General features: G+C 37.1%; 3 protein-coding genes across 4 annotated transcripts; 2 read left to right on the top strand and 1 right to left on the bottom strand.

Moving 5' to 3' along the window:
- Positions 1-1,116: 1,116 nt before the first annotated feature.
- LOC116287177 (uncharacterized) lies at positions 1,117-4,635 on the bottom strand. The gene is made up of 2 exons (XM_031693820.2): positions 4,555-4,635; positions 1,117-3,666 (listed from the first exon to the last, which is right to left on the bottom strand). The coding sequence occupies exon 2, from the start codon at positions 3,656-3,658 to the stop codon at positions 2,144-2,146; it is 1,515 nt and encodes a 504-aa protein (XP_031549680.2). The 5' UTR covers positions 3,659-3,666; positions 4,555-4,635; the 3' UTR covers positions 1,117-2,143.
- On the top strand, positions 4,588-23,293 carry LOC116287178 (tRNA N(3)-cytidine methyltransferase METTL2). 2 transcript variants are annotated; one of them, XM_031693821.1, is made up of 12 exons: positions 4,588-4,795; positions 4,975-5,066; positions 5,241-5,301; positions 5,587-5,818; positions 6,443-6,492; positions 6,949-7,009; positions 7,838-7,977; positions 8,504-8,534; positions 9,340-9,415; positions 10,549-10,614; positions 11,120-11,176; positions 22,746-23,293. In XM_031693821.1, the coding sequence occupies exons 1-12, from the start codon at positions 4,710-4,712 to the stop codon at positions 22,901-22,903; spliced, it is 1,110 nt and encodes a 369-aa protein (XP_031549681.1). In that variant the 5' UTR covers positions 4,588-4,709; the 3' UTR covers positions 22,904-23,293. The 2 variants fall into 2 exon arrangements, with proteins under 2 accessions (XP_031549681.1, XP_031549682.1); XM_031693822.1 differs by lacking the exon at positions 11,120-11,176.
- On the top strand, positions 13,175-15,056 carry LOC116287181 (uncharacterized). The gene is made up of 2 exons (XM_031693824.2): positions 13,175-13,357; positions 13,628-15,056. Exons 1-2 carry the CDS (start codon positions 13,273-13,275, stop codon positions 14,383-14,385), a joined length of 843 nt encoding a protein of 280 aa, XP_031549684.1. The 5' UTR covers positions 13,175-13,272; the 3' UTR covers positions 14,386-15,056.
- Positions 23,294-23,956: the final 663 nt, after the last annotated feature.

Raw genomic sequence — 23,956 nt, 5'->3', positions numbered from 1 at the left:
TTCCTGATTGGACTGATTGCTTTAGCCGGTAAGGGGAAATAAATAAATAAATAAAATAGATAAAAGTTTGAAAGCAATCCTGTTCCTATAGAACGGACGTCTAAGCAGGCCTACCACTGATGTCCAATTTAGGGGGGTCAAATTGGAAATCAGGTTATATGCTGTATTTGTTTTACCCAATTAAAATGAAGACCATATTGTAATTATCATAATCATCATCGCCATCATCGTCATCGTCATCACGCGTTTTTTTTAATTATTTGCCATAAAAAGAGCAACGAGGTGTTAGCTGCTGGTGTTACTGATTCAGTGTCCATATACTGCGATAAACCAGTAAAACAACCAGCAATAACTCTTTAACATTTGCTATTTTAATGTCATTGTCATCATTTAGCGTATATATCTCTTGGGGTTACAGCTGGTAATTACCATATATGCGCTAGTAAGTAAGGTTAAACTTATTTAAATATAGCTTTTACAACAAACGATCTCGTTCAAAAGCAGACCAGTTTCAATGATGGACTATGATGGCGGTTCATTATAAATTTAACGAGTTTTTTCATTTCTTTTCTTTTCTTTTCTTTTTTTTTACAAAATAAAAAATAAAAACTTTTCGTTTTAGTGATCAACACAGCCAAGAGCAAGACACGCTAGTCGACGTCAGCTTATTCCCCCCGCCTACGTCCTCTTATTGATGATAAAAATCGACCAATGAGCGCGCGAGAAAACGAAAGTTATTGTAAAACGAGGGATTTTGAGTGTAAACCTAAAGTAACGAAGATTCGCGAAAAAAGAGCGGAAAAGAACCGGGAAAGCTGGTACCTGGGAATTCCCTCCCTCCCACACAATCCCCTCTCCTTGGGTACTAGACTTAGTGTCATTGTAGTATACTGTAGTCAGTATACTACTGATGCGCACAATGATAACCCATAAATAAACTATTTTTGGCCTTACAAATGTCAATGTCAAACCTTTATCTAGACTATCTAGATAAAACTTGTCATATGTATTCTACTTATTTACTTCTTTTCATGGCTACGAATTTCTGTTATTTACCGTTGCTAGTCACATGTAAGTGTGAGAAGATCATATAAAATATGTGAAGAACAAACCAGCTGAGTTGACCGCCTTCACCAAAAGGAATTATTGGTCATTTATTTTTTAATGCATTTTTTGAGCAGGGACGTAATACAATGTAGATTTCTCTTGTCAATTGAAGTGGAATTCCGTCATGAGTTAGACTGACTAGCATTTACGATCATTTTAAATAATGAATAGTTTATATTTCATGGCTTCTCTAGGCAGAATCATGGGAAATGCTAATCAAAATACAGTGTTAAATCCTCAATTCTGATTGGTTGGTCTTTAGATCGTTCTGAAGGTCATGATCAATGACTCAGCTCAAATGAAGCTACCTGTTTCTGTGCCATAACTCCGCCAATTCTTTGATTGCACGTTACGCCATCGCGGCCTCTCGGGGGAGCGTTGGTGCAATTTAACAAACTATTTCTTATTAGACTCCATTATTAACGGCACCACAATGGCCGCCATGCTTTTGCCTTTTAACTCTCTTGGGAATGCTTGCAACCCATCAATACAACCAAGCTCTCCTTTCATTATGTCATCAGATTGACGCTTAATAATTAGGTCAAGCGTATATGGCCATGTCAGTTTGTTGACATTTCGTGATCATCATCCAGCATTGATCGAAAGGCATGCAGTATTGAATGATATAAACTATAAAACATCTTATTTGAATATGCCCCGCCACTGTTGGCTTCCTATCCGGCATTTCCAATTTCCGTCTACCATTTTCGGTGCGGATGATACACTGAACAAAAACACTGACCAAACGAATGAACCAATCAATTATGATTACATCAAAAAAAAATAGGCAAAAGACTAGAAAAAAATGATTTACGCCAATTAATAAGGTCGACATCCCTTCCACTCCAACAAATCTATCGCACTAAACATTAGGTCGTTATGCATGTCGAACAAACCAATGTCAGCAGTACTTTGTTAAACTCGTTTTGAACCCAGCTTATCAGTTAATTTGAGGAAGGAATTTTTTAATTTTAAAATTTAAACATACAATCTTATTTTTGATTAGCATATCCTTAAGATGGGCATTCAAGTGATATTACACTTTATTATTGTACTTTTTTAAAACTTCAAGAACCAACGCTCCTCCATGAACCCCTTCAGCCGAGGAACAAACGTCTAAAGGCGTCAAAGAAGAAACACTTTTTATATCAACAGACGCTCCGTGCTTCAAAAGCAACTCTACAATTTCAACGTCCGCGTTTCTGACTGCAGAAAAAAGAGGTGTCTCTCCCTCAGAATCTAGGGCATTCACATCAGCTCCTTTATCAAGTAGTAGCTTGACAGTATTTCTGTCGACGTCATGATGTGCGCACAAGTGGTGTAAAGGTGAGTACAGGCTAAGCACTTCTTGCGCGTTGACGCAGGCTCCTCTCTGAATAAGCTTCGTAGCAACCTCCATGCTGCTGTGCCGATTTTCGGAGCTGCAGGCAAACAACAAAGGGGTCAAGCCATAGAGATCTCTTGATTCTATCACCGCACCAGCATCAAGAAGAGAGTCAATGATTTCAGCATCGCCTGCATGATGTAGAGCCTGCCTTCCTTGCCTGTCAGCCATGTTAATGCCCGCTCCAGACCGAAGTAGGAACTCTACCATGATTTTATTCCCTCGAATACCCGATGCAATAGTCAGAGGTGTATCTCGAATGCGCGCCCTTGCATTAACATCGCATCCTGAACTGAGCAACAGCTTGGCTATATCTGTAAACCCTTTCTTCGCAGCATAAAACAAGGCGTTGTAACCAATGGAATTGCGGTCATGAACATTGGCGCCTTTTTCAAGAAGGAGTTTCATGTTTTCATAATCGCCATTCTGTGCGGCGCAGATCAAAGGAGTATCTCCAAATGCGGTCCGCGCATTCACGTCCGCGCCATTTTCGCAAAGGACTTTAGTAGCTTCTAACTTTCCATTCAAGGAGGCAAAGTGCAAAGGCGCTTTACCACGAAAACCCTTTACATTAACATCACTACCAACTGCAATAAGAGCCATAATAGACCGCGCGTCCCCACATGACGAAGCTGAATGAATTGCCATATTGAACTGGGAATCAGTAATGTCACTGTTCGCACCACGGAACAGTAAATATTCAACCATATCACTTGTATTATAAGCACTGGCAAGAATCAATGGAGTCGCTGATTTATCTTCTGGATCTTTAGATAGACTGTTTATTCTTTGGCCGAGTTTGAGCAGAATCCCCATTTGGTATACATGGCCCTTTTTGGCCACAGCATGTATCATTGATTTGGGATGCGATGATCCCGCAGCAGTTTCAATGATGTGCAGCATTTGTTGTCTTCGCAGAGAATCTTGAGTTTTGGTGATAAGTTCCTCTGGTAGGCGGGGTTCATCGTTATGACAAGTCTTGATTGACAGGGCAATCAAAGTATCTAAGTGACTTGGGCTGCAAGTCAGTATTATGCTTAGCATTTCTAGATCTCCATTAATGCACGACACGTGCAAAAGACTTTGACCAGTCTTGACATCTGGAGCGACAACAGCATGGAACGCAAGGAATTTCAGAGTGAGATTTTGGGTGACGTCTGAATCCATTTAATAACCTTGAGGTAAAAATTAGTGGATAATTTGAGTTAGAATCTGGAAGAGGATTCGAGGAGGGGGTCGAAAGCCGGAACGAATAAGTCACGACAACTAGTGAGCGTATTTAGATTTGGACTGGACTAGATCACGTCGTTTAAAATCTTCTTACAAGAGTCAGAAGTAAGCCATCTTTTAAATAGGCGTTTGTTTCGTCAAGAAACCAGATGGTCTGGCTTGTTCCTGACGTGCTTCAGACGGTCTTTACTTCCGCTGATTAGTAATTAGCATAAGGACGTCCGGCTGGGGTTTCAAAACGCAAGTGAATCCAGGGAGGTGATGAATCGAAATTCATTAGCTCGTCTACAGCTTTAAAAATGAAAAGAAAGCAAATATTTAAGCAGAAAGCAGAAAGCACCAAGAATATAATGGTTTTTAAAACGACTGCCAGCGTATCTACCAACTAAGGTTAATTTTTTTATTATTATTGTACGTATTGAATCAAATAAAGAATTTCGACATCGTCAGTTATCAATTAAACGGTTTAATAGCACAAGTTTATCTATAAGAGGTAAAATTTCAACAGTTAACAAGTCTGTCATGAAGATATACAAAGATAATATATAAAGCAGGGAAAGATGGAATGAAATTTCACTTTTGATAGCAAGCTCATTTCTACAGCTCATGGGCCTCAAGCGATACTGTACATGCTTCTGCTCAATTTAACATTTCTTTCTATTAATAGTAGGTTCTGCATAAAGCCTTTTTGCAGCCTCAAGCCATGGACCCTAGATAGTGCCTCGTACCATAGCGATAGGCGCCACATTAAACAGAAAAATATTAATTCATTCCGGATCCATTCAAACTTAGACAAGTAATCATGCAAAAATAGGTTATATTAGGAACATTACCTTATAAACGTGTGACTAAATCCAGAAGTAGGGAGGAATAAACGGATGAAGAAACTTAGAAAGAACCAAGTTGAAATTCTAGACTGGTTTGTTTGTTTGTCCAGCGGTAAACGTTTTGGTGACAGTAGAATGACTCACGAACAATTGTTTTCAAAATGGCGGACGAAGTTGAAGGAAAAAGACCTCAATTTGGAAGCCGCCTTTTGACAGATCCTTCAAAAGTTTTTGAGCACAACGCTTGGTAAGCTTGATAGATATATTGTAAAATATAATAGATTATTTTATGGTAATCCATAATTGATGATTTTGTATCAAACTCCAATATAGATGTCGACATACTAACTGTATATATGGATATAATGGGACATACATACATGTAAGCCTTAAAAGTCCTGTGTTGTTTATCATTATTTATTCTAGGGATAACGTTGAGTGGGATTCTGAACAGGAACAACAGGCATTGAAAAAGATCACGGAAAATTCAGCTGTTAAAATAGAAACTGAAATGCGAGGTAAATGATCAAACTAATTTTTTTTCTGTTGATTCTGTTGATTGTAGTTATAGTTTATCAATGAAACTGCTAAATAAATCTTCTTATATGTAAAAAGTAAAATAAATGTTATTTTATAAAATATTGATGTTTTCATCATGCTTAATCGGCATTGTAATTATATTTCATTCTCAGAAAAATACGAAACTGAAGCTAGCAATTTTTGGGATGAATTTTATAACCAACATCAGAACAGGTTTGTAAACTAAGTATCTGGAACACTTTTGGTAGATTTTCTGTACAAAAGTGGGCCAAATTAGAAAGCAGTACTTTATATATTAGAATTAAGAACCATTACATCAACCAATTTATATTCTTGGGGGTGTACGTTACATCAAAAAACCCATGTTGATTGATGATAACAATGTTTAAAGCATTCCTTAATTTAGCTTGTCTGGCTGTTATGATGAATTTAATACTTGGGTGTTATGATGAATTTAATACTTGGATACTGAGTCATTGAGTAATTTTCCATTTTTAGATTTTTTAAAGACAGACACTGGTTATTTACTGAATTTCCAGAGCTTGGTGCAGGCACAAACCAAGACACTAAAGATTCTGAATCCAATACGAATACACCTAGTAGCCTTTTAGACAAGAGTGAAACTGTGTCAAAAGATACACAAGCTCAGACTGAAGATTCTGCTGTATCCCAACAAAAGGATAGATTATTGAGAGAAAAGAATTATTCCAAAAAGAAATGTGTTCTTGAGGTACCTAACATAATAATAATATACTGCAATGTCAAGATAATAATCAGATTCCTTTCACAAGAGATTCAGGGCTTAACATATGAGCCAGCCAATGGAAAATGTCTTTGACATTGAAATTGACACTTCCAGGACCAAACAACTCAAAGGCCAGTACTCATAACTGGTCACTTTGACTGGTCACATGTTGATCAGTCTAATGTGGCAGGTTATCATTGCTTTTAGTGATATACCTATAGCTTTGAAGAATCACTATACATACTATTAGTAAATAATAAGTGCATTTGAGTATATAATATTTTCCCCCAACAATGCACTGCAGTGCAAGTCCAAATTAATTTATAATAGTCATTTTCTAAGAAATTAAAAGGTTTCTAGTTGCTTACTGATATGCAGTGACCCCCCCCCCCCCCCCCCCCCTCAAAAAAAAAACGTTTTGCTGAGCTTATGGATATGTTAAAAAACTTTAAAGACACTAAGAATAAAATGTATACACATGTGTATTGGTTGGAAAATGGCTATTTGCACTGCACCACCCCCCCCCCCCCCCCCCCATATGACCAATACTTTGCTACCCCTGCAGTCTTTAGCATCATTAAATGTGTATCATTATTTTGAATTACATAGGTGGGATGTGGTGTTGGCAATACTATATTCCCTATTCTTGAGGCAAATAAGTGAGTTTTTAGACACTTAAGTGTAATATTCAAATTAGGGGCATTCTGAGGTCTTTTTATATCATGTATTATAACATTTTGATTGAATATTCAATCTCATATTTTATAATTGTGTATACTTAAATCTGCCTTTTAAAAATATTTTTAATTATGTCATTCTTTTGTTACGGCGCATTTGATCATTTCAACATGGAAAATGTGCCTTATAAGCATTAAATTATTATAATTATAATTGTTATTATTATTAATGGAGGTCACCCATCCTTTTCTCTCATTTATGTTCCATCCTGCTCTCACACTTCAGTAACACAAGTGCCCTTTGACCATGTTAATTCAGTAACAGGACTTAATAATTGATTAATAATACATTAATACTAAATTAAATAATTTTAAAAATCCTGTATCTAATCTTGAGATGGGAAATCAAAATTTTTCTTTTTTTCTTTCTTTACACAGTGATCCTAATTTATTTGTATATGGCTGTGACTTTTCAAAAACTGCTGTAGACTTGGTGAAGGTAAGTTTCTTTCATTTCATTAAAATAGTACTTTCCAATTAAATCAAATGCACAACAAGTTCCTAATATCATAGAGAAACATCTTAAGTCCAGGACTAAGTACCCAAAAGTGATCAAAGGGGGTCGAATATCCTTTATCCCTGTGTTCCCCTAGAGTTTGTGTCTCCCATAAAGAGCCATCAATATCTCTGTCAGTAATGATTCCTTTAACTATGCTATATACAGTCCTTTGACTAAACGTTGTCGTTGATTGGATCATCCCTACGCGCCCAGACCGAAAAGGATAACGGATAAATTACCCACAACTTGCGTCATCCAAACTGCTCGCCAGTTTAAATCTTCGCCGTATGCTCGAGGCATGGTTTTAGCAAATTAAATGGGATCGAAAAGAGCGAGCTCAAGACGTGTTAGGTAACATATGCGGCAGCTAGTAACTGTGAATTAATTATCCCCATGATCCTTTTCGGTCTAGGTGCGTAGGGATGAAGCCGATCGAACGACAATGTTTAGTCAAAGGACTGTACAATATCTAACAACTCTCTTACTAATTATTGTTTCAAATTCTTTCAAAAATGGGGGCAAAGTTTTAAAAATAAATCAGATAAAAGACCATTTGCAATATACCATCGATTTTCTAAACCATTCCCAGTTTGTATAGCAATTTTTGCTTTTTGTTTTTTAATTTTATATTGCCTCGTGACACATAGTAAAATCAAAAGTCAGTGGGAATCAAAATATAAAAAACTAAATGATCCTAGTATAACTAGCGTATGTTGCTTTAAGTTGGAAGAGAAAGAGAAGATTTTTGACTTTGATTTAACATCACAGGAGCATCAAGACTATAATCCAGATCGCTGTCATGCATTTGTGTGTGATGTCACACAAGAGGATTTCGTGTATCCGTTTCCAGATGGAAGTCTTGATATTATATTGTTAATTTTCGTTCTCTCTGCCGTCCATCCAGACAAGTGAGTACTTGCTTTTAGTCTTTCTTTCCTTTTCTTTCCTTAATCCATTACTTTCCTTTCTCTTCTCTTTCATTTAATCCCTCAACCGTTCCACACTTTCTTGCATCCTTCAGTCTTCCAATTTGTACTTCAGTAACCACATACGTTTAGATTTGAAAAGGACTTTGGTTCGTATCTCTGGTGTAATTGGGTTTTTGTACCAATGCAAAATGTGAAATAATATAAATTTTGAGCGCGCTATCCAATCATGAATACCGGCACGGCATCGTGGTCGGGATAAGGCAAGTTTTGGTGACCTGAATAATTGTTTCCAAATTATTGTCAGAAAACTCATTTTTTAAGAGCACATACCTACGAAATGTCATAGATATGCCTTGATTGATGGCAAATTGTAGGATTATGCGCGTTTTAATATAATACTAAAAATTCTGTTTTCTTGTTTAAGGAATATTTCGATCTTTTTTCCATTCTAGATCATCAACTCAGTTATTTTATATTCTTTAATTTTTTGATATTTTCTTTTCAGAATGCAGACTGTAATATCAAGGCTAGCGAAGGTAGTGTGCTAATTATCCTTCACTAGCCCTAGAAAAAAATGCTAGACGATGCTTGCTTCATGTTATAACCCTTTGTGTTAAATTGCCCATTAGCGTGTAAAGATAAACTGCTTTTTTTATTTAATTGTTTTTTCGGCGTTCACGCAACATAAATGTTTTCTCGTACGCCAAAAAATGCTTCTGAAATAACTCCATGATCCACCCATCCATCAATTCTGGTTACCGAATGTCTTCAACCTAAATTTCCGCATGCTGTTCGAGTGACGAAATAAGGAATAAGGCGTAAACAGGCAGGCGTCTCAGTAACAAAATGTTTTATGTAATGTAATTCAATTACTGGTCTTTTTCAAAAATAACGATAGGCCACGGTCGACAAATAATATTTCAGGTTCGCCAAGAAGTGGTTTTAAAACGTAATGCTCAAGGAATAAGAACGAAACGGAAACCTTTGGCTCCTTAAAAAGCTTATGTCTTTCAGTACCTAAACTTTCAGTACCTAAACTGTTGGTGCTTTTTCCAAGCAATTCCAACAGACCACCGACGGTATTACAAGGATTTAGGGTGCGACTGGTGTTTTTAGATTAACATCACTAAAAACATGTCAGTAAAAACAATTTGGTCGCGCCTTTCCGTACTTGATTTATGCGGTTCCGATAAACAAGCAAATCGGAGCACTGATATTGGCTCGTAAAACATAGGTGCGGCTCGCACTCCAAGTTAGTGTATGTCCTAACACAGCTACCAATGGGTAAAAGGGAGAATTTGAGTAAATATTTGGCTCACACGATTCATTGATTTTTTTCAGTTACTAAAGCCCGGAGGGGTGATTCTATTTAGAGATTATGGTCGCTACGATCTTGCACAGCTCAGGTTCAAAAAAGGTAACACTCCAAGCGTGGCCTTATAGATGACCCAGCTGATTCCATGCTAAGGGTGTGAACTTCCACCTGACGGGTGAGGTAGCCTTGGGGTATCATGCTAATGAACGATTGAATATCATAGAAGACACCTTTGCCAAGTTAATTTAAGCCCTATAGAGAATGAATCCAGGGTGATTATGAAGCCCTTGAAATGATCCTTACTGGGAGATTCGAATAATAAATAGCTTCATTTAATAAAAGCATGGAGCAAAATCTAGTAGCCACAGTGTTATAGCTTTGAGTCATAACAAGGAAAAAGTGATTTCTTACTAATGTCTTTCAGAATGATTACAGAATACATCACTTAATTAATCCGCTAATACGTTCGTGATGTCGTGGTGTCTAAATGTGTAATAGTCAAAAAGACACGCAAAAAAATGACAATGGAAATAAGATATAGCAACCTTTTTAGTCTTCTTTCGTCACGGCTAAGTAAAATCACTCAAATTCTATGATAATTACAGGGTGATATACACACATATTTTTAAACAATCATGACCGTACGATCATACAGATATTGTCAAGCCCCTTAGCGTTAGTGGTAACCATTAACAGTCACTACATTATACGTGCTGCTTTCTTTCGTATTCCAAGCGTTTATGAAGTCAGTGTGTACCTAATGATAGACAAGAACAACCAAAATAGCTGTTTGATAAAACGCACGCCGTTTAACTCGTGATGTCTTGAAAACCAAAGAAATAAAAACTTTTTTTTTTCAAAATCTTGTTGCATTTGGTGAGAAAAATGTCTTCTTACAAATACAAAAATTTCTGATGATAACAGATGTACAAAATTATAAGTTGATTGATAGAAAAGACGATAAATAGGCTCAAAGACGTTGAAGACGTTGCATTGCAGAATTTCCAACGCTACTGACAGCAACTGATGAAACGTGTGCTTTTTTGATGAGAATAAAAACTATTTCTGTTCTGTTTTCCGTTACCCTGATGATTGTTAATACTTGGGAATGTTGAAATATTCTCGTTTATTTGCTGGCTGAAACATAATTTACTGCAAGCGAAATGAAGTTCCCAGCAACATAACAGTCTTTGATTTTAAATTTCTGGTCTCACTTAGTTTTGTTCGTTCTGCAGGTCGATGTCTTGAAGACAACTTCTATGTCAGGGGTGATGGCACTAGAGTGTACTTCTTTGAACAAGGTAATCAACACAGACCCTATACCCTTCTTTTTCCTCTTCTCGATTCTTTATCCCTGTTTTAATCTTCTTTTTTTCCCGATTTCAAATAAACTATACTATGTTCCTCTAGTTCTTCTACTCAGTCCTTTCTTTTTTACATAATGGAAAATTTAATTTAAAGAGTAAGTCTACTTTTGAGATTAAAACATGACTACAAAATTAGGTCTTTTTGAAGATTCTCGTTTCTTGAAGTAGACTGACTATGTTCAAACTTAACAACTGATTTGTTGGGGGAGTGAGAGATAATGTACTGTTACCCATCTAAATGAATCAGGAAAGTCTTACATTCCAGGTTTGTACAAAATCCGTCACCACAAGTGTATATTAACTGTTACGTGAAATAATATTGTCATTAATAAGCACTGAGCAGATTGGTATTGTAAAAGACGTTTTGTAACCTTTTCTTGGGTCACGTAGCACCTTGAAGATATCCGGCCATATTTATTCATATCATTTGACTTTGCAGCAATAAGAAAAATGCTTTCGTTTTCGAGGCAAGATAATTCAAAAATAACCGCAAAACGTAAGTTCAAAAATTAAGTGGTTATATATATATATATAAACTTGAATATAGATGGTAGATCAACGATGAACTTCCAGTAGAAGGATTCCAAAGATATTTAGGAATATAAATAAATATAGTTTTTTTTTTTTTATTGACTTTGCGTATTTTCTGACAGCACCTGAAGTTCAATGTCTCTTCAAGCAACTGGTTGTTTGCGTTTGAAACGTGTTCCGGTATTTCTCAGTAAAATAGGATCGAAATAGTAGTATTATTTCCGAACTATACAATGAGGCATATGGGATTGTCGTACAAAAAGTACATGGCTTAGTAACAACCTCGGTAATTTCCTGAAGCATAATCTCAGTTTCAGAATGATCGAAACAATTGAATATATCTATTTTAGTGTGGCTTTCTTTGAGTCATTTAACCTCGACAGTGAGTCTATTGACCAATTCAGGAAGTTCAACGACACACAAGAGGGGTTTCATCTTAAACAAAGCTGAATGAATCAGGATGAGTAATGTGCTGATATGACCACATATGTTTTTTTCCCTTCGACGCGGGAGCCAAAAGGGAAGACCAGGTTATTTCAGAGGTTTCATTTTTATACCTGCTGTACTAAAAACTAAACGTGTTTTGAGGCCGGAAAAAACATACTTGAACACACTGAAAGAAACCTGTTGTCTTCCAGGAAGACATCGGCTTCCAAATATCATTGAATTTTGTCATTCAACCCACAGAAGAAATCTAAGGCCAAGAAATGTTATAAAATTAATTCTTGATAGCTATTAGTTTTGGTATAGTGTAAGTCTCAAATAAACAAAATAGCGAAAGCGGTAGATTTCCACAAAGGTCTGAACTTTGATTTGATAAGCTCTATTGATTCCCATTGTATGGAGTCTTTGTATGGACCTGCGATTCTGCCTTTAAAATGTTTATTTCTTTTAGTCTTGTCTAGCGTTTTCTGCTCTCAGAATTCCCTTTCCTGCTGTAAGAAAAGTTCTGTATACAACCGTCCATGATTTTATTGATGTTGATCATAAATATTTGAAGGTTTAAAAAAGCATAAGGTAAACTTCTTAACTGAGGATGAAGTCAAGTGTAACCACGAGCAGTGAGTCTGTCGCTGTAAAATGCGACTTTGTCTTTCACTTTTTTCGACGGAGGCCACGAAATTACGAAGGAAATCAAAAAAGACAAACCAATTGACCAGAAATTATTTATTTCAAGAAAAAAGGGATTCAAATAACATACACAGATGAACTAGTTTCTAAAGATTTCTTTGATAGAGATATTCAAATTAAACTGTTTTCAGACTGTGATTTATTACTTTGGAATCGACTTGGTTTGAATGAGTAATTATCATTGTCTTAATAAGGTCACCTGTTGCATGAATCACTTACAAAGCGCCCGTCATTTAATCGCTAATTTAACTTAAGTCAACCTCAACAAAGAAGCCTTCAATCTTTTAGCGTTCATACGATGGTCGAAATAAAGGCTTAATGTATTAGATGGTTTCATTGAGAACTATGTTATGTCTCTGATGAAGATGCAAGGCACGTTTTGCTTTCAGCGCTTGTCTCTGCTTTCCACTGACTAGATATTATGATCAAGATCAAGTTTCTCAATGATATTTTGCATTTGGTTTCCCCGCATCACAATAACCTGTTTTGTTCCCAGATTAGTCAAGTGTAAACCTTACGGCTGAGACTAATCACCTGTATTGAAATCCTTCCCGGAGCTTAAACTTGCTACAACGACATTTCCTTTCGTATTTCCATTATAACTCGAATTCCAAGTCAATTATTTTTTTGGGTTGGGTAAGTGTGGGTGAGGAAAGGATGGGTTTACCTATGTAATTGTTTATGAACATGGAATTAAACAAGGATCAATGTTAAGTCGAAAGTGGTTGTGATTGGCCAATTTAACATATCTATAGACCCCTGTAGAGTACTTAGAGATTGATGTGGCCTTGCACCTGACTTGTGACGTCACGCGTATTTCCCTCACCTTGTGTTACGGTCTGTTGATATTAATCAGAAGACTTTTGGAATGCGCAGAGAGTACACGGATCAAAACAATCACTGATCTATACGCCGTATTCTAGCTTCAAAATGCCAAAATCTTTTCTCGTGAAAAAGAAAACTGAACGTTGTAGGAAGATACCAACTACTCTTATCGTCGCGAGCCCCGGGAACGGTGAGTTTGGAGAAGTTTCTAGGAAATTTTTATGTTTTCGTATTGTGCACTTGCAACTTTGGGTAACAAGTGCATCTCACCCAAGAAACGACCTTGAACATAGCCAAATGACTTTCAAGCGTTTTGAAGTTCATTTAAAGTTAATATACGTCTTCTCTATGATAGAAAAATGCACGTTATATCGAAGAAGTATCAAAATAAGTTAATTTTTTTTTCGTGTAATTTTATATGCCATTAATAATGAGCATGTGTTTTTATGATATGCAACAGGTTTTGTCCGAGAGTTTAATCAAATCAGCGCCAATGCGTCTGGCCAGGATAAGTGTGTCAAAGAATCTCTTCCCAACTTCGGGAAAAAAGCCGACGCTCACTTCAGTGTCGTATCAGAGCCCTCAAGAATCTTTTCGCAAAATACCTTCCTTAGTTCTGCACTTGGAAACAACAACATTCAGACTGGGAAGCAGAATCAAGAAGTTCAAGATGCCATAAGAAAGCAAGCACTCTTGGCGAGAGCCAATGCTGAAGGGATAGAAATCGCCTCAGGGAATTTTGGCTCCGATGGGAAAGTCACAAATCTACCGATCAGAAATCAGTGCCAGCACTGTCACAAGACCTACACTTCCCTTACCAATCTACTGAGACACCAACAGTTTCATTGCAACACTCACCAGAAGAGGCCCTTCCACTGTAAATACTGTGAGAAATTGTACGTCTCCCTTGGAGCGCTAAAAATGCACATTCGCACACATACGCTGCCTTGTAAGTGCAAAATTTGCGGCAAGGCCTTCAGCCGGCCTTGGTTGCTGCAAGGACATGTTCGCACTCATACTGGGGAAAAGCCTTATAAGTGCACGTACTGTCAAAGAGCCTTTGCCGATCGTTCAAATCTCCGAGCTCACCTTCAAACTCACTCCGATGTAAAGAAATACTGTTGTCCTCGCTGCTCGAAATCTTTCTCTCGCATGTCATTACTAATGAAGCACGAAGAATCATGTCCGGTCACCCTGCAACACACTGGAAGGCAATGAACACTGAAACAGCTACAACAGCTGAACGAAACTTTGTGATATCGTATATTATAATTGATAAATATAAGCCCGTGATAGCTGGGTGTGTTTACTGAAAACATAAAACCGCTTGCAAATATTTTTATAGATCAGATTTTGATATCTAATACATATGTATATATCGCTCAAAATGTAGCTTTCTTCGACGGTTATATAAGCCAGATTTGACACGAATTCCAATAATTTGGGGAAGAGCATTTTTTCACAAGAATTCCAAATTTTTTTCTTGTACTGATATTTTTGTTATTATTAATGATAGAATTAAGAGAGACGTGATCGTTAAGCGGTCTAAAGAGCACATTGAAGTGAAACAGTACGTTTATACCACACTTCCTCACAGTGGTGTACTTTAACAATATCGAAAACATCAGCAGTCTTTGACAAGTTCGTTTGACGCATGAATATGCCTTGACTGATCGTGAGCAAGTAGCTCAAGATGAGATAAGAAAGATATATTCTTCGAACGTTTCTAGTTCATTTGTTTCTTGATAAACAGCCGAGGTAACAGGTGCCTCGACTGAGCATTAGTGTGTACTTAAAATTCAAAGGCGCACATTTGATTAGGTGTTGAGTACTGATTTTTTTAGATATAAAAACCAAGTAACTGCTGAATAAAATGAACAATCATCAAAGCAGGTCGTAGTCTATGAGGGTGTTTCGTGTTGATAATAATAATAGTTCATTTGCAAGGTCATTATGACATTCTAGAATGTTGAAGGTTGACAACCAAGTCTCGTGACGCACGGCCGATCAATTTATTAATGCTGGATTTGCTATGAGCATTCAGAACGCGACTCGAAAGAGTCAAAAGGTAATCCAGGCTTCAAAATGTGCATCACTGTTTAACTTGTATGGTTTTTATTAGCCAAGCACAAGACGATTTGTTCTGTCGAATTTGAAATTGAAATCATTTGCTTGAGACGTTTGGGGGTGTTTTAATGACAGTCTTAACAAAGCCGTGTTCTCCACAAAAAAAGGTTTATAACAGGTTGTAAGCTCGACCAATCAGGATGCTCGAATGAGTCGTTTCATACAGTTTATTGATTTATGATCTCGCCAAGGTATTGTTATGCGTTACTTATAACAGAATACCGCTAAATCACAGCCAGCCTTGATCAATCTTTTTTGTAGCCAGGATTATGGCTTCAGCTCAATTATAAACTTTTTTAAATAATAGTGTATTTTACATCACATCCCTGACGGATATCAGAGGATTTGGCGTCGCTGTTTTCAATCTTATCGCGAAAACAATTCCCGGGTTTCCTGTTCCGTGCTGGTTTAACATGGCAAAATGCCATGTCGGGAACTCAGCAATATTCATTAGTAAAACATCAAAGGAAGATTTTTTTAATGTTATTCAAGAGACAAAGAAAAAAAAAAGAGAGACAAGTTAGTATTATTTGTAGTCTTTATAAATAATAAAATCTTTCCAATTGTTGTTGGTTTTCTTCTAAGTACACAAATCAGCCTAAGAAGACGTCAGTAGTTGCCTTCCAACGCAGTGATGTTTATATTGGGGCACTCAAGTTCTGGCTTGCAGGAACTACTTTTGAATTTAAATCACGGCTTTATCTGACACACTTGTCGATATTTTGTTATTTCAAGGCTAAAGGTACGCACATAGCCATTCCAATATAAGAGCACTAAGTTAAAAGTTCTCTTACAGATCAATAAACTTGTGGGTGACTTGAATCGTTATCCCAGCTTGATTTCTTTACCTAGCTATGGCACCTGTTGCGCGTTCTTTTGCCAAGGTCGGCTGAGAAATGGTAAATTTTTGTGTAGATCCACGAACACTCTAGGATATCAAAAGATTCAATACAAACGTGTTTCTAGTTTCTGCCCCTGATAAACATCTATTAGCATATCAACTCAGGAAGTATTTCAAAGCCAAGTTGACTCAAGCAATGTTTGTTTATGGAACTTTTGTGGCATTAGCATTTTACAATCGAAAGTAGCCTAAGGACCTCTTGTGGATATATGTAAGAATATTTGAATAGTTTTCTATCTTGTAAAAGAATGTTATTCAGATTTTTATGACAGCTTACGAGTTACTGAAGATCGGAATTTTCTTGCAGTACAAAATCTAAACAAATACTGATTTGATTGCTTCTGCATTTTGATAAATAAATGTTATATTCAACGAATATTGCAAGTTAAAGCTTTTACTCAGTTTAAATTTAAAAGCATTATTTTCTACGAAATTTTCCAAGTCTTACAGCGGTCACGTTAACTATGGTTAAACCGATTGTTTGCTTGCTCTATTTCAATTGCTTGAGTCGATATTGCCCAGTGTTTATGGGTTCGTACACATCGATGCACGTTTTATGCTTTAAAATATTGACATTACTTTGCTTAGTCGACTGCCACTTCTAGAGTATTTCGACGTTATATTAGTGGTAATAAAGTGGTCCTCGCTTTCAAACTATACATCTGACGTATGCCAACGTCCCAATACGAATATAAACCGTTTTTTCCTTTCGGATGTCAACTTGCTAAGTGAATACAAATTGTGCTATAATCTTTATTTATTGTAACTTTGACACTTGGTATTTTGATGATGCCTTGTGCAAATGCTTGTCATCTTATGTCCCTATATTTTGTGTTTTAAATTATTACAATTATATTTGATAGCTAAACCGAAGTATCGTAGTATATGTCCGCTTTGTATACTTGGTTAATAATTCTATAGAACTGATCGTCATTTATGTGAACACAGGCATCAAGCAGGTCGGTAAAATTGTTTTTAAAAAAGTAGAATTATTTAGGGCTGTTTTCACTTGTTTTACTTCATCTGTGAGTAAACAAATGATGTATGACAAAACTGAGAAACGTACGTTCCCTTGTAATAGCATTAGCTTGCATTTAAGAGTCGATAGGATGCGTCAAGTAAAAAAAAACACTCATCCATGAACAGTTCGCATTCATCCAGAACGTCACTGAATCTGCATTTGAAGCAATAAACCCTATTTTAAGAAACATTTGAAGAAAACAAATAGAATATAAAGAGTTGTATTATGGTAACGGAGTTTAACAAACACATTTCCCACTGATCTTTGTGCAAGATCTAGTGTCAGTAATCGGTCCCGCTGTGGTAACACCTGTCTTTCAACTCAAGTGGTTTCATTTCTTTTTACGTCTATGCGGGAGAGTTGTTATTCAGCCATGAATCTGCCGTCAGTATTTGGCTGAGATTCGTTAGTTCATTGACTAAGCATGACAAACACTTATCAATGATGACACACGCGAAATTTGAACTTACTTTAGGGATTCATTGTATGAATCACTGATTTCTTACGTATTTGATGGAGGGCAAGTTGCCCCTCATCTCGATTCCTGCCCTTAGTGATGATTCATCTGTTTATTCGCTAAGTATGACGATCTATTATGACACACACGCACATATTTCTTGCCGAATTCAGAATCACACTGTTGGAATGAGAAGAGGTTTTTTATGCCCTCTCTAATACTTCCGTTAGTTACGATTTGGGTGACATTCGTCAGGTGGCTCTTAGACATCGTCACATACAGATATAAGCTGACTTTAATGACTCATCAGTCTTGGAATAGAAGAAAAGTGTTCCATATCTGTGGTAAAAGATTGCCCCTCTTCTATTTGCTTGACATTTTTCTGTTCATTGATTAAATATTAAGACTTTCTTTGTTCTTAGACTTTGGCACATACAAATGTAATCGGATTTTTATGGAGAGCAGAAGGGAAGTATTTTATACCGGTGGTGAAGCTTTGTTCCCTGTGCTTTATTCTGCCGTTATTCTGTAATAACTTGATCATGGCAGCGTTTTCAGTTCACTGTTTTCTACCAATATCGTTGAAGTGCGACCCGCGAAGTTTGATGTATCGTTCGTGGACTAGAATATTTCTACGACCGTCAATTAAGGCACTGAAATTTAAAATATATATACTAGGGGAGATTTTAGACCTTAGACTGAATTAAAGATTTCAATCCCTTAATCCTCTAAAATCCTTAATTCAGCCAATTTTTTATTTTTTATTTTTTTTGATTGACGGTCGTTGAAACGCGTGGTAATTCGGCAAACGAGACATCCAACTTCGAGGGTCGCAATTCAAACAACTCAACTCTGACGTTTGCACTTATCTGGTTTAGAATGGCGAACTCTTACGACGCATTTTTCGCGCTTGAAGCTCTTCTTTATTAACAACACATATTTTTGAATACTTTTGGTGTAAGCACATTCTACTCATCCTGATAAGACAGTTTTTCGATCCAATAACCAAAGCATATTCGCTTCTTCTGATTAATTTAAATTTAAAAAAAGCCAGTGTACTTTATTAACTAAAACGTATCTAAACACTAAACATTTTATTACAGTTTTATTGCGTTTTATTAGCTCCATCTTAGATATTATAATAAGACTTTAGACTAATGCTGAATATATGCCTACTTTGAATCAGCTGGCTAAACAGGTACATCAGTATTACTTACTCGACGCATCAGCGAGTTTCACTTTCGAGTAGAATGAATTTCGCTGACTCATGCACGTTTTGTTTAGCCTTTCCTTCCTGCTTTTCCTATGCAAATCATATTCTTTTATTCAATCGCTAAATGACTTGGTGAGTTACTAAGGACAATGGGTTTATTCTTGTGTAACTGACATGTGAGACGCACGAGTTTTGTTTTACTTTTAGTTAAAACAGCGTGACAGTTTTCCTCTTTCTTCTGTGGTGCAGTGACGGATCAAAATATTTATACTAATCATGGTTTTGGTGTTATAATGATGATGATGGTGTTGATGATAATAGGCATAATGATAGTGACAGTGACGACGATATGGTGATGATGGTGATGATAGGGACGATGACAGCGATACTGATGATGAAGGTTGTTGGCATGTTGTTGGTGGTGTACAGTTGGAGTATAGACCCGTTGCAGCAAGTAGGAATGCAGTTTCATTTGGAGGACATAATAATAGGTTCCCAATTCTCAGAAGATTGAAATTCTTTTGTTTCGTCCTGCAAATTGAGCTGCTTTTTGACGTGACGTGCAAGGGGTCTATTGGTGGTGATGATGATGGTCGTGGTGGTAATTGTAATGGTGGTGATGATGAAAATAATTTAATATTAAGGAAAAAAGCAAAATAAAAACATGATTGCGTTTGGAGGCAGTGCAGGAAGGACGTCCCGTTGGAGCTCCTACAATTTAGCCATATTTCTTCAATTAAAACATAATGAATCTAAACTAAACTATCCAAGCCGTAATACTTTATTTTGGAGAAGCTGGAAAGATGATAAATAACCAAGATGACCTTATTTCTGCGAATGACAGCCAAACTGAGCGTAAGCGAGGAAGACCTAGAAAACCTGTCAATGAGAAGTCAACGATCACGCAAGTGGAACCGAGAAAACGAGGTCGACCTAAAGGATCCAAAAATAAAAACCCAAAGGAAAAGCAAGCTGCATCAAATAGACTAAATTCTTCAGCAGTTGATATCTCAATTTTACAAGAAAATTCTATAGAATACGAGAACGAAATTAAATATGTATCTAGTCAACCGAATCCATCAACGAATTTGAATATTACAAACATTAATCTTCTCCCAAGAGATAACGCTGAATGGATAGATAAGATCGATAAGAATACATGTACATCTATTTCAATTAGTGATTGTTCTTCTGAAAGCGTGAGTAAGCCTGGTAATCTTCCATTATATACAAACGTTAACAAACCAACTACAATCTGCTGGGGTAAAAATTTAGAAGGCGTGGAAATTAATATTCCTACCATGGCCATACTAGAAGCTTACAACGAAATAACAACTTGGAGGAGAAATGTCTTTTTAGTTCCTTATGGGAGAACTGGTAGAGATTTTATCGATCAAATAACTTTACACATAGATGATTGGAATGCGTGCTCTGACAAACAGCATATTGCCTTAAAAGCTGCCTTTGTTCTGTTGGCTGTGGGTCTCCAAAAGCCAAATAAAAAGTCTAAAGCTAAAGAAAACCAGCGCATTCTGGCGAAACATCTCGCACTCTGGAAGGTCGGTGAGCTCAATCAATTAATTCGCGAGGGGAGGATAATTCAAAGTCGCATGAAGAAACACAAGACCACATGTCCACCTGATCGATCAAAAGTCTTTGCAAAACTTGTGATGGAAGGACAAATTAACTCAGCATTGCGCTTCTTAAATGAATCAACAAACGGAGGCATATTACCACTTACAGATGACGTCATGACTCAACTCAAGGAGAAGCATCCTGAACCACAGCCAGCGAAATTGGGATCATTGCTATTCGGCCCAATTGATGATGAGATACCCGAGTCAATTTATAGTGAGATAGACGGTGATATGATCAGACAAGCAGCCCTGAGAACTAAAGGCTCGGGTGGCCCTTCAGGTATTGACGCTAATGGCTTCAGAAGAATTCTTGCCTGTAAGTCATTCAAGCAATCCTCCTCAAAGCTTTGTGAAGCACTAGCCACAATGACAAAGATCCTCTGTACAACATATGTAGATCCCACCACCATAGAGGCATTAGTTGCAAGTCGTTTGATACCGCTTGACAAAGATGAAGGCAGCGTAAGACCCATTGGAGTTGGAGAGGTAATCAGAAGAATCATTGGAAAGTGCGTAATGAATGTGTCAAAGGATGACGTCATCGAGACCAGTGGCTCTCTCCAATTGTGTGCAGGCCAGAGATCAGGGAATGAAGCTGCAGTTCACGCAATGAATACTATCTTTGCTGCAGATAACACAGATGCCGTACTTCTTATTGATGCATCAAATGCTTTCAACTCACTAAACAGAGCTGCTGCTTTGCACAACATCAGAATCCTGTATTGACGCAAAGTATGAATTCTCATCGTCAGTCAAAGTAAGTGCCCCACTTGTGGAGAAGATTATCTCCCAGTCTCACGAGTTGCCAGATGAAATTGAAGTGAAAACAGCAAAGCAGAAATGTCACACTGAGAAAGAAAAAGCATCCAAAGATGCGTTTGAAAGCCTGAAGGAAAGTCTACCAAAGATTACAGCCAGATCCTTGGACTTAGCCGCAGAGAAAGGAGCATCAACCTGGTTAACTGTAATTCCTCTTAAGGAAATGGGATTCGACTTGAACAAGAGAGAATTTAGAGACGCTTTACGTCTCCGTTATAATTGGTCTTTCAGAGACATTCCATCAAAGTGTGTATGTGGTGAAGATTTCTCGGTCGATCACGCAATGATATGTAAACGTGGTGGATTCGTAATTCAACGTCACAACGAATTACGCAATCTGGAGGCTGAGCTTCTTAGCACAGTATGCAACGACGTAGAGATTGAGCCCTTGTTACAATCAATCTCAGATGAGAAACTAAGCAAAGGAGCAAACAAAGCTGCAGACGCAAGACTTGACATCCATGCACGAGGTTTCTGGGAGAAGCAACGTTCTGCCTTTTTTGACGTAAGGGTTTGTCACCCAAATGCAGATACGTACAAAGATCTAGATCTACCCAAAATCTACAAGCTACATGAAAATGACAAGAAGCGGAAATACACCGAAAGAGTAAACGAAATCGAACATGGAACATTTACTCTCCTTGTCTTTTGTACAACAGGAGGTATGAGTAAAGAATGCAAAACATATCACAGCAGGCTTGCTGAACTGATAGCCCGAAAGAAAGGTGAAGAGTACCACAAAACAATGGCATGGATTAGGGCCAAGACTTGTTTCTCTCTGTTAAGATCTGCACTTGTATGTCTACGAGGCTCAAGGACTATAAAAAGAACTTATAATGATATGAACAACATAGACTTAGACATTCAGGTTGCTGAAAGCGCCATTTTATAAATTTAGATTTTTAGCTTATTAACGTAGATTTTTAGATAAAGATACATAGTTATATATTTAATATATATTTCAATTTTCCTTATTAGTCAGTTTTTCATCTTATAATTCCTTCTTCTTTGTAAGTATTATATATTAACATATTCATATTTAAATAATGGAAAGAAGAAAAAAAAACATTTAGCTTTAGAAACATTCGTGAGAAAAGTTTTATTTTATCTAAACTGTTTCTTTAATAGACTGGCTTTTTTTACGAATTATTTTAGGAAATACATTTGTCATTGAAAAGCATGAAACTATGTCTGTATGTCAGAAGCTCACTCCCTGAGATCCCTGTGGCTGCGAGTTCCCTCGCGACTTTTTTTCCCCCCGAGGTGGCTAGACTGAGGATAACCCCATCTCCCTCCCCTGTCCAGAATTTCGCAATGTCAATTCAATTATAAGCCCGACACAAAGACGTGTGGAAATGACAATTTCTTATTTCTTAATCTCCATTTTTGTTACTGAATTGCAGATGACTTGTCAAGGATGTTCAGTTCAGCGGGGCTAGTTGAAGAACAAAATCACGTTGACCGCCGCTTACAAGTTAACCGCGGGCGTCAGCTACGGATGTACCGCATTTGGATTCAGTGTAAATACCGCAAACCAAAAGAAATGGCAGAGACTGACTAAAGATCTGTATTTAATGGGCAAAGACAGATTCCTCACTTAATGGTGTAGACTTTGGTCTTCTTCCCTTGGTCACTGACCATGATCAATTTTAGACGAAGCTGGAAGATACACATTTGGACACTCTAGGAAACTGTCGTTAAAAAAAATTTTTTTTTTTTCGCTTTTCTTTTAACAAACCGAAGAAAACTGGAATTAGAGCTACTTTATTTAGGAATGCAAAAACAGACCATGATATTAGACACAACTCTGTACCCTTTAATCTAGCGGATCAGTGTTCTGTCAGCCTCATTTATTCGTACCTTCCATTTACCTGCCTCTTGCAAAGAAAATTACATTTTTACATACAAGTGTAACAGAAAGTAATACAAACGTAATAAAAAATTTGTTCAAGTTTTGTTTCCATGCAATAACTAAACCGACGTTAATCAAAATGTGAATGTCGAATACCTCATTGGCTAAATTCCCACCCTTGGGGCTGTCTTTGGCGTCCTGTGTACTTACTGACGTGCATGAGAAATTGCGGGCATAGCACACCCGATTACCGCCACAGCAGTGGAAAATGAACAGAATGAATTCAGTTATGAAGCCTAAACATCCGCGCAAGGAATGAAAACCGTGGACTCAAACAGACGGTTATCGCCATTATTTTGTTTCATGTTGATTGTTCAAAATATACCGCGGTGTGACTAATTAGGAGACACTGATCAGTGACACGCCATAGTTTTATTAATTACTAAATTAGCATATACGTTTTTTCTTCCGTCCTTTCTTTCATTTCTTCTTTTTCCCTGTATAGAGTTGGAAAAACATTTGGAATGGTCTTGCAATGCCAATGTATTTGAGATCATATATTTGTTGAAAAGATTCAAATTTAAACGATTTAATTACGTTTATGCTTGTAATGAAACCATTACGTCCAAACGCCTGACTTCTATTTTGTCAGACATTTGCATGAGCCTGAAAATGGGATACAGGCACTATTCACGCATAAAGGCGCGATTACACGGAGCAATTGTCTCTGCAACTTGTCTCGCAACAGCGTTGCGACAAAAG

The sequence above is a fragment of the Actinia tenebrosa genome, unplaced genomic scaffold (assembly GCF_029948245.1).
Source record: "Actinia tenebrosa isolate PJP-AT-01 unplaced genomic scaffold, QUT_ActTen_1.0 PGA_scaffold4__44_contigs__length_22323623, whole genome shotgun sequence".
NCBI classification, from domain to species: domain Eukaryota; kingdom Metazoa; phylum Cnidaria; class Anthozoa; order Actiniaria; family Actiniidae; genus Actinia; species Actinia tenebrosa.
Note: the sequence above shows the minus strand (reverse complement) of the source record. Positions and strands in the feature narration are given on the sequence as shown.

What these genes read in the sequence shown, in the direction of transcription:
- LOC116287181 (XM_031693824.2), top strand. Translation starts at nt 13,273, where the DNA reads ATGCCAAAATCTTTTCTCGTGAAAAAGAAAACTGAACGTTGTAGGAAG. An exon ending in CGTCGCGAGCCCCGGGAACG is followed by an intron (nt 13,358 to 13,627) that starts GTGAGTTTGGAG and finishes GATATGCAACAG; the next exon opens with GTTTTGTCCGAGAGTTTAAT.
- LOC116287178 (XM_031693821.1), top strand. Translation starts at nt 4,710, where the DNA reads ATGGCGGACGAAGTTGAAGGAAAAAGACCTCAATTTGGAAGCCGCCTT. An exon ending in CTGCTGTAGACTTGGTGAAG is followed by an intron (nt 7,010 to 7,837) that starts GTAAGTTTCTTT and finishes TTAACATCACAG; the next exon opens with GAGCATCAAGACTATAATCC. An exon ending in TCTGCCGTCCATCCAGACAA is followed by an intron (nt 7,978 to 8,503) that starts GTGAGTACTTGC and finishes TTTTCTTTTCAG; the next exon opens with AATGCAGACTGTAATATCAA.
- LOC116287177 (XM_031693820.2), bottom strand. Translation starts at nt 3,658, where the DNA reads ATGGATTCAGACGTCACCCAAAATCTCACTCTGAAATTCCTTGCGTTC.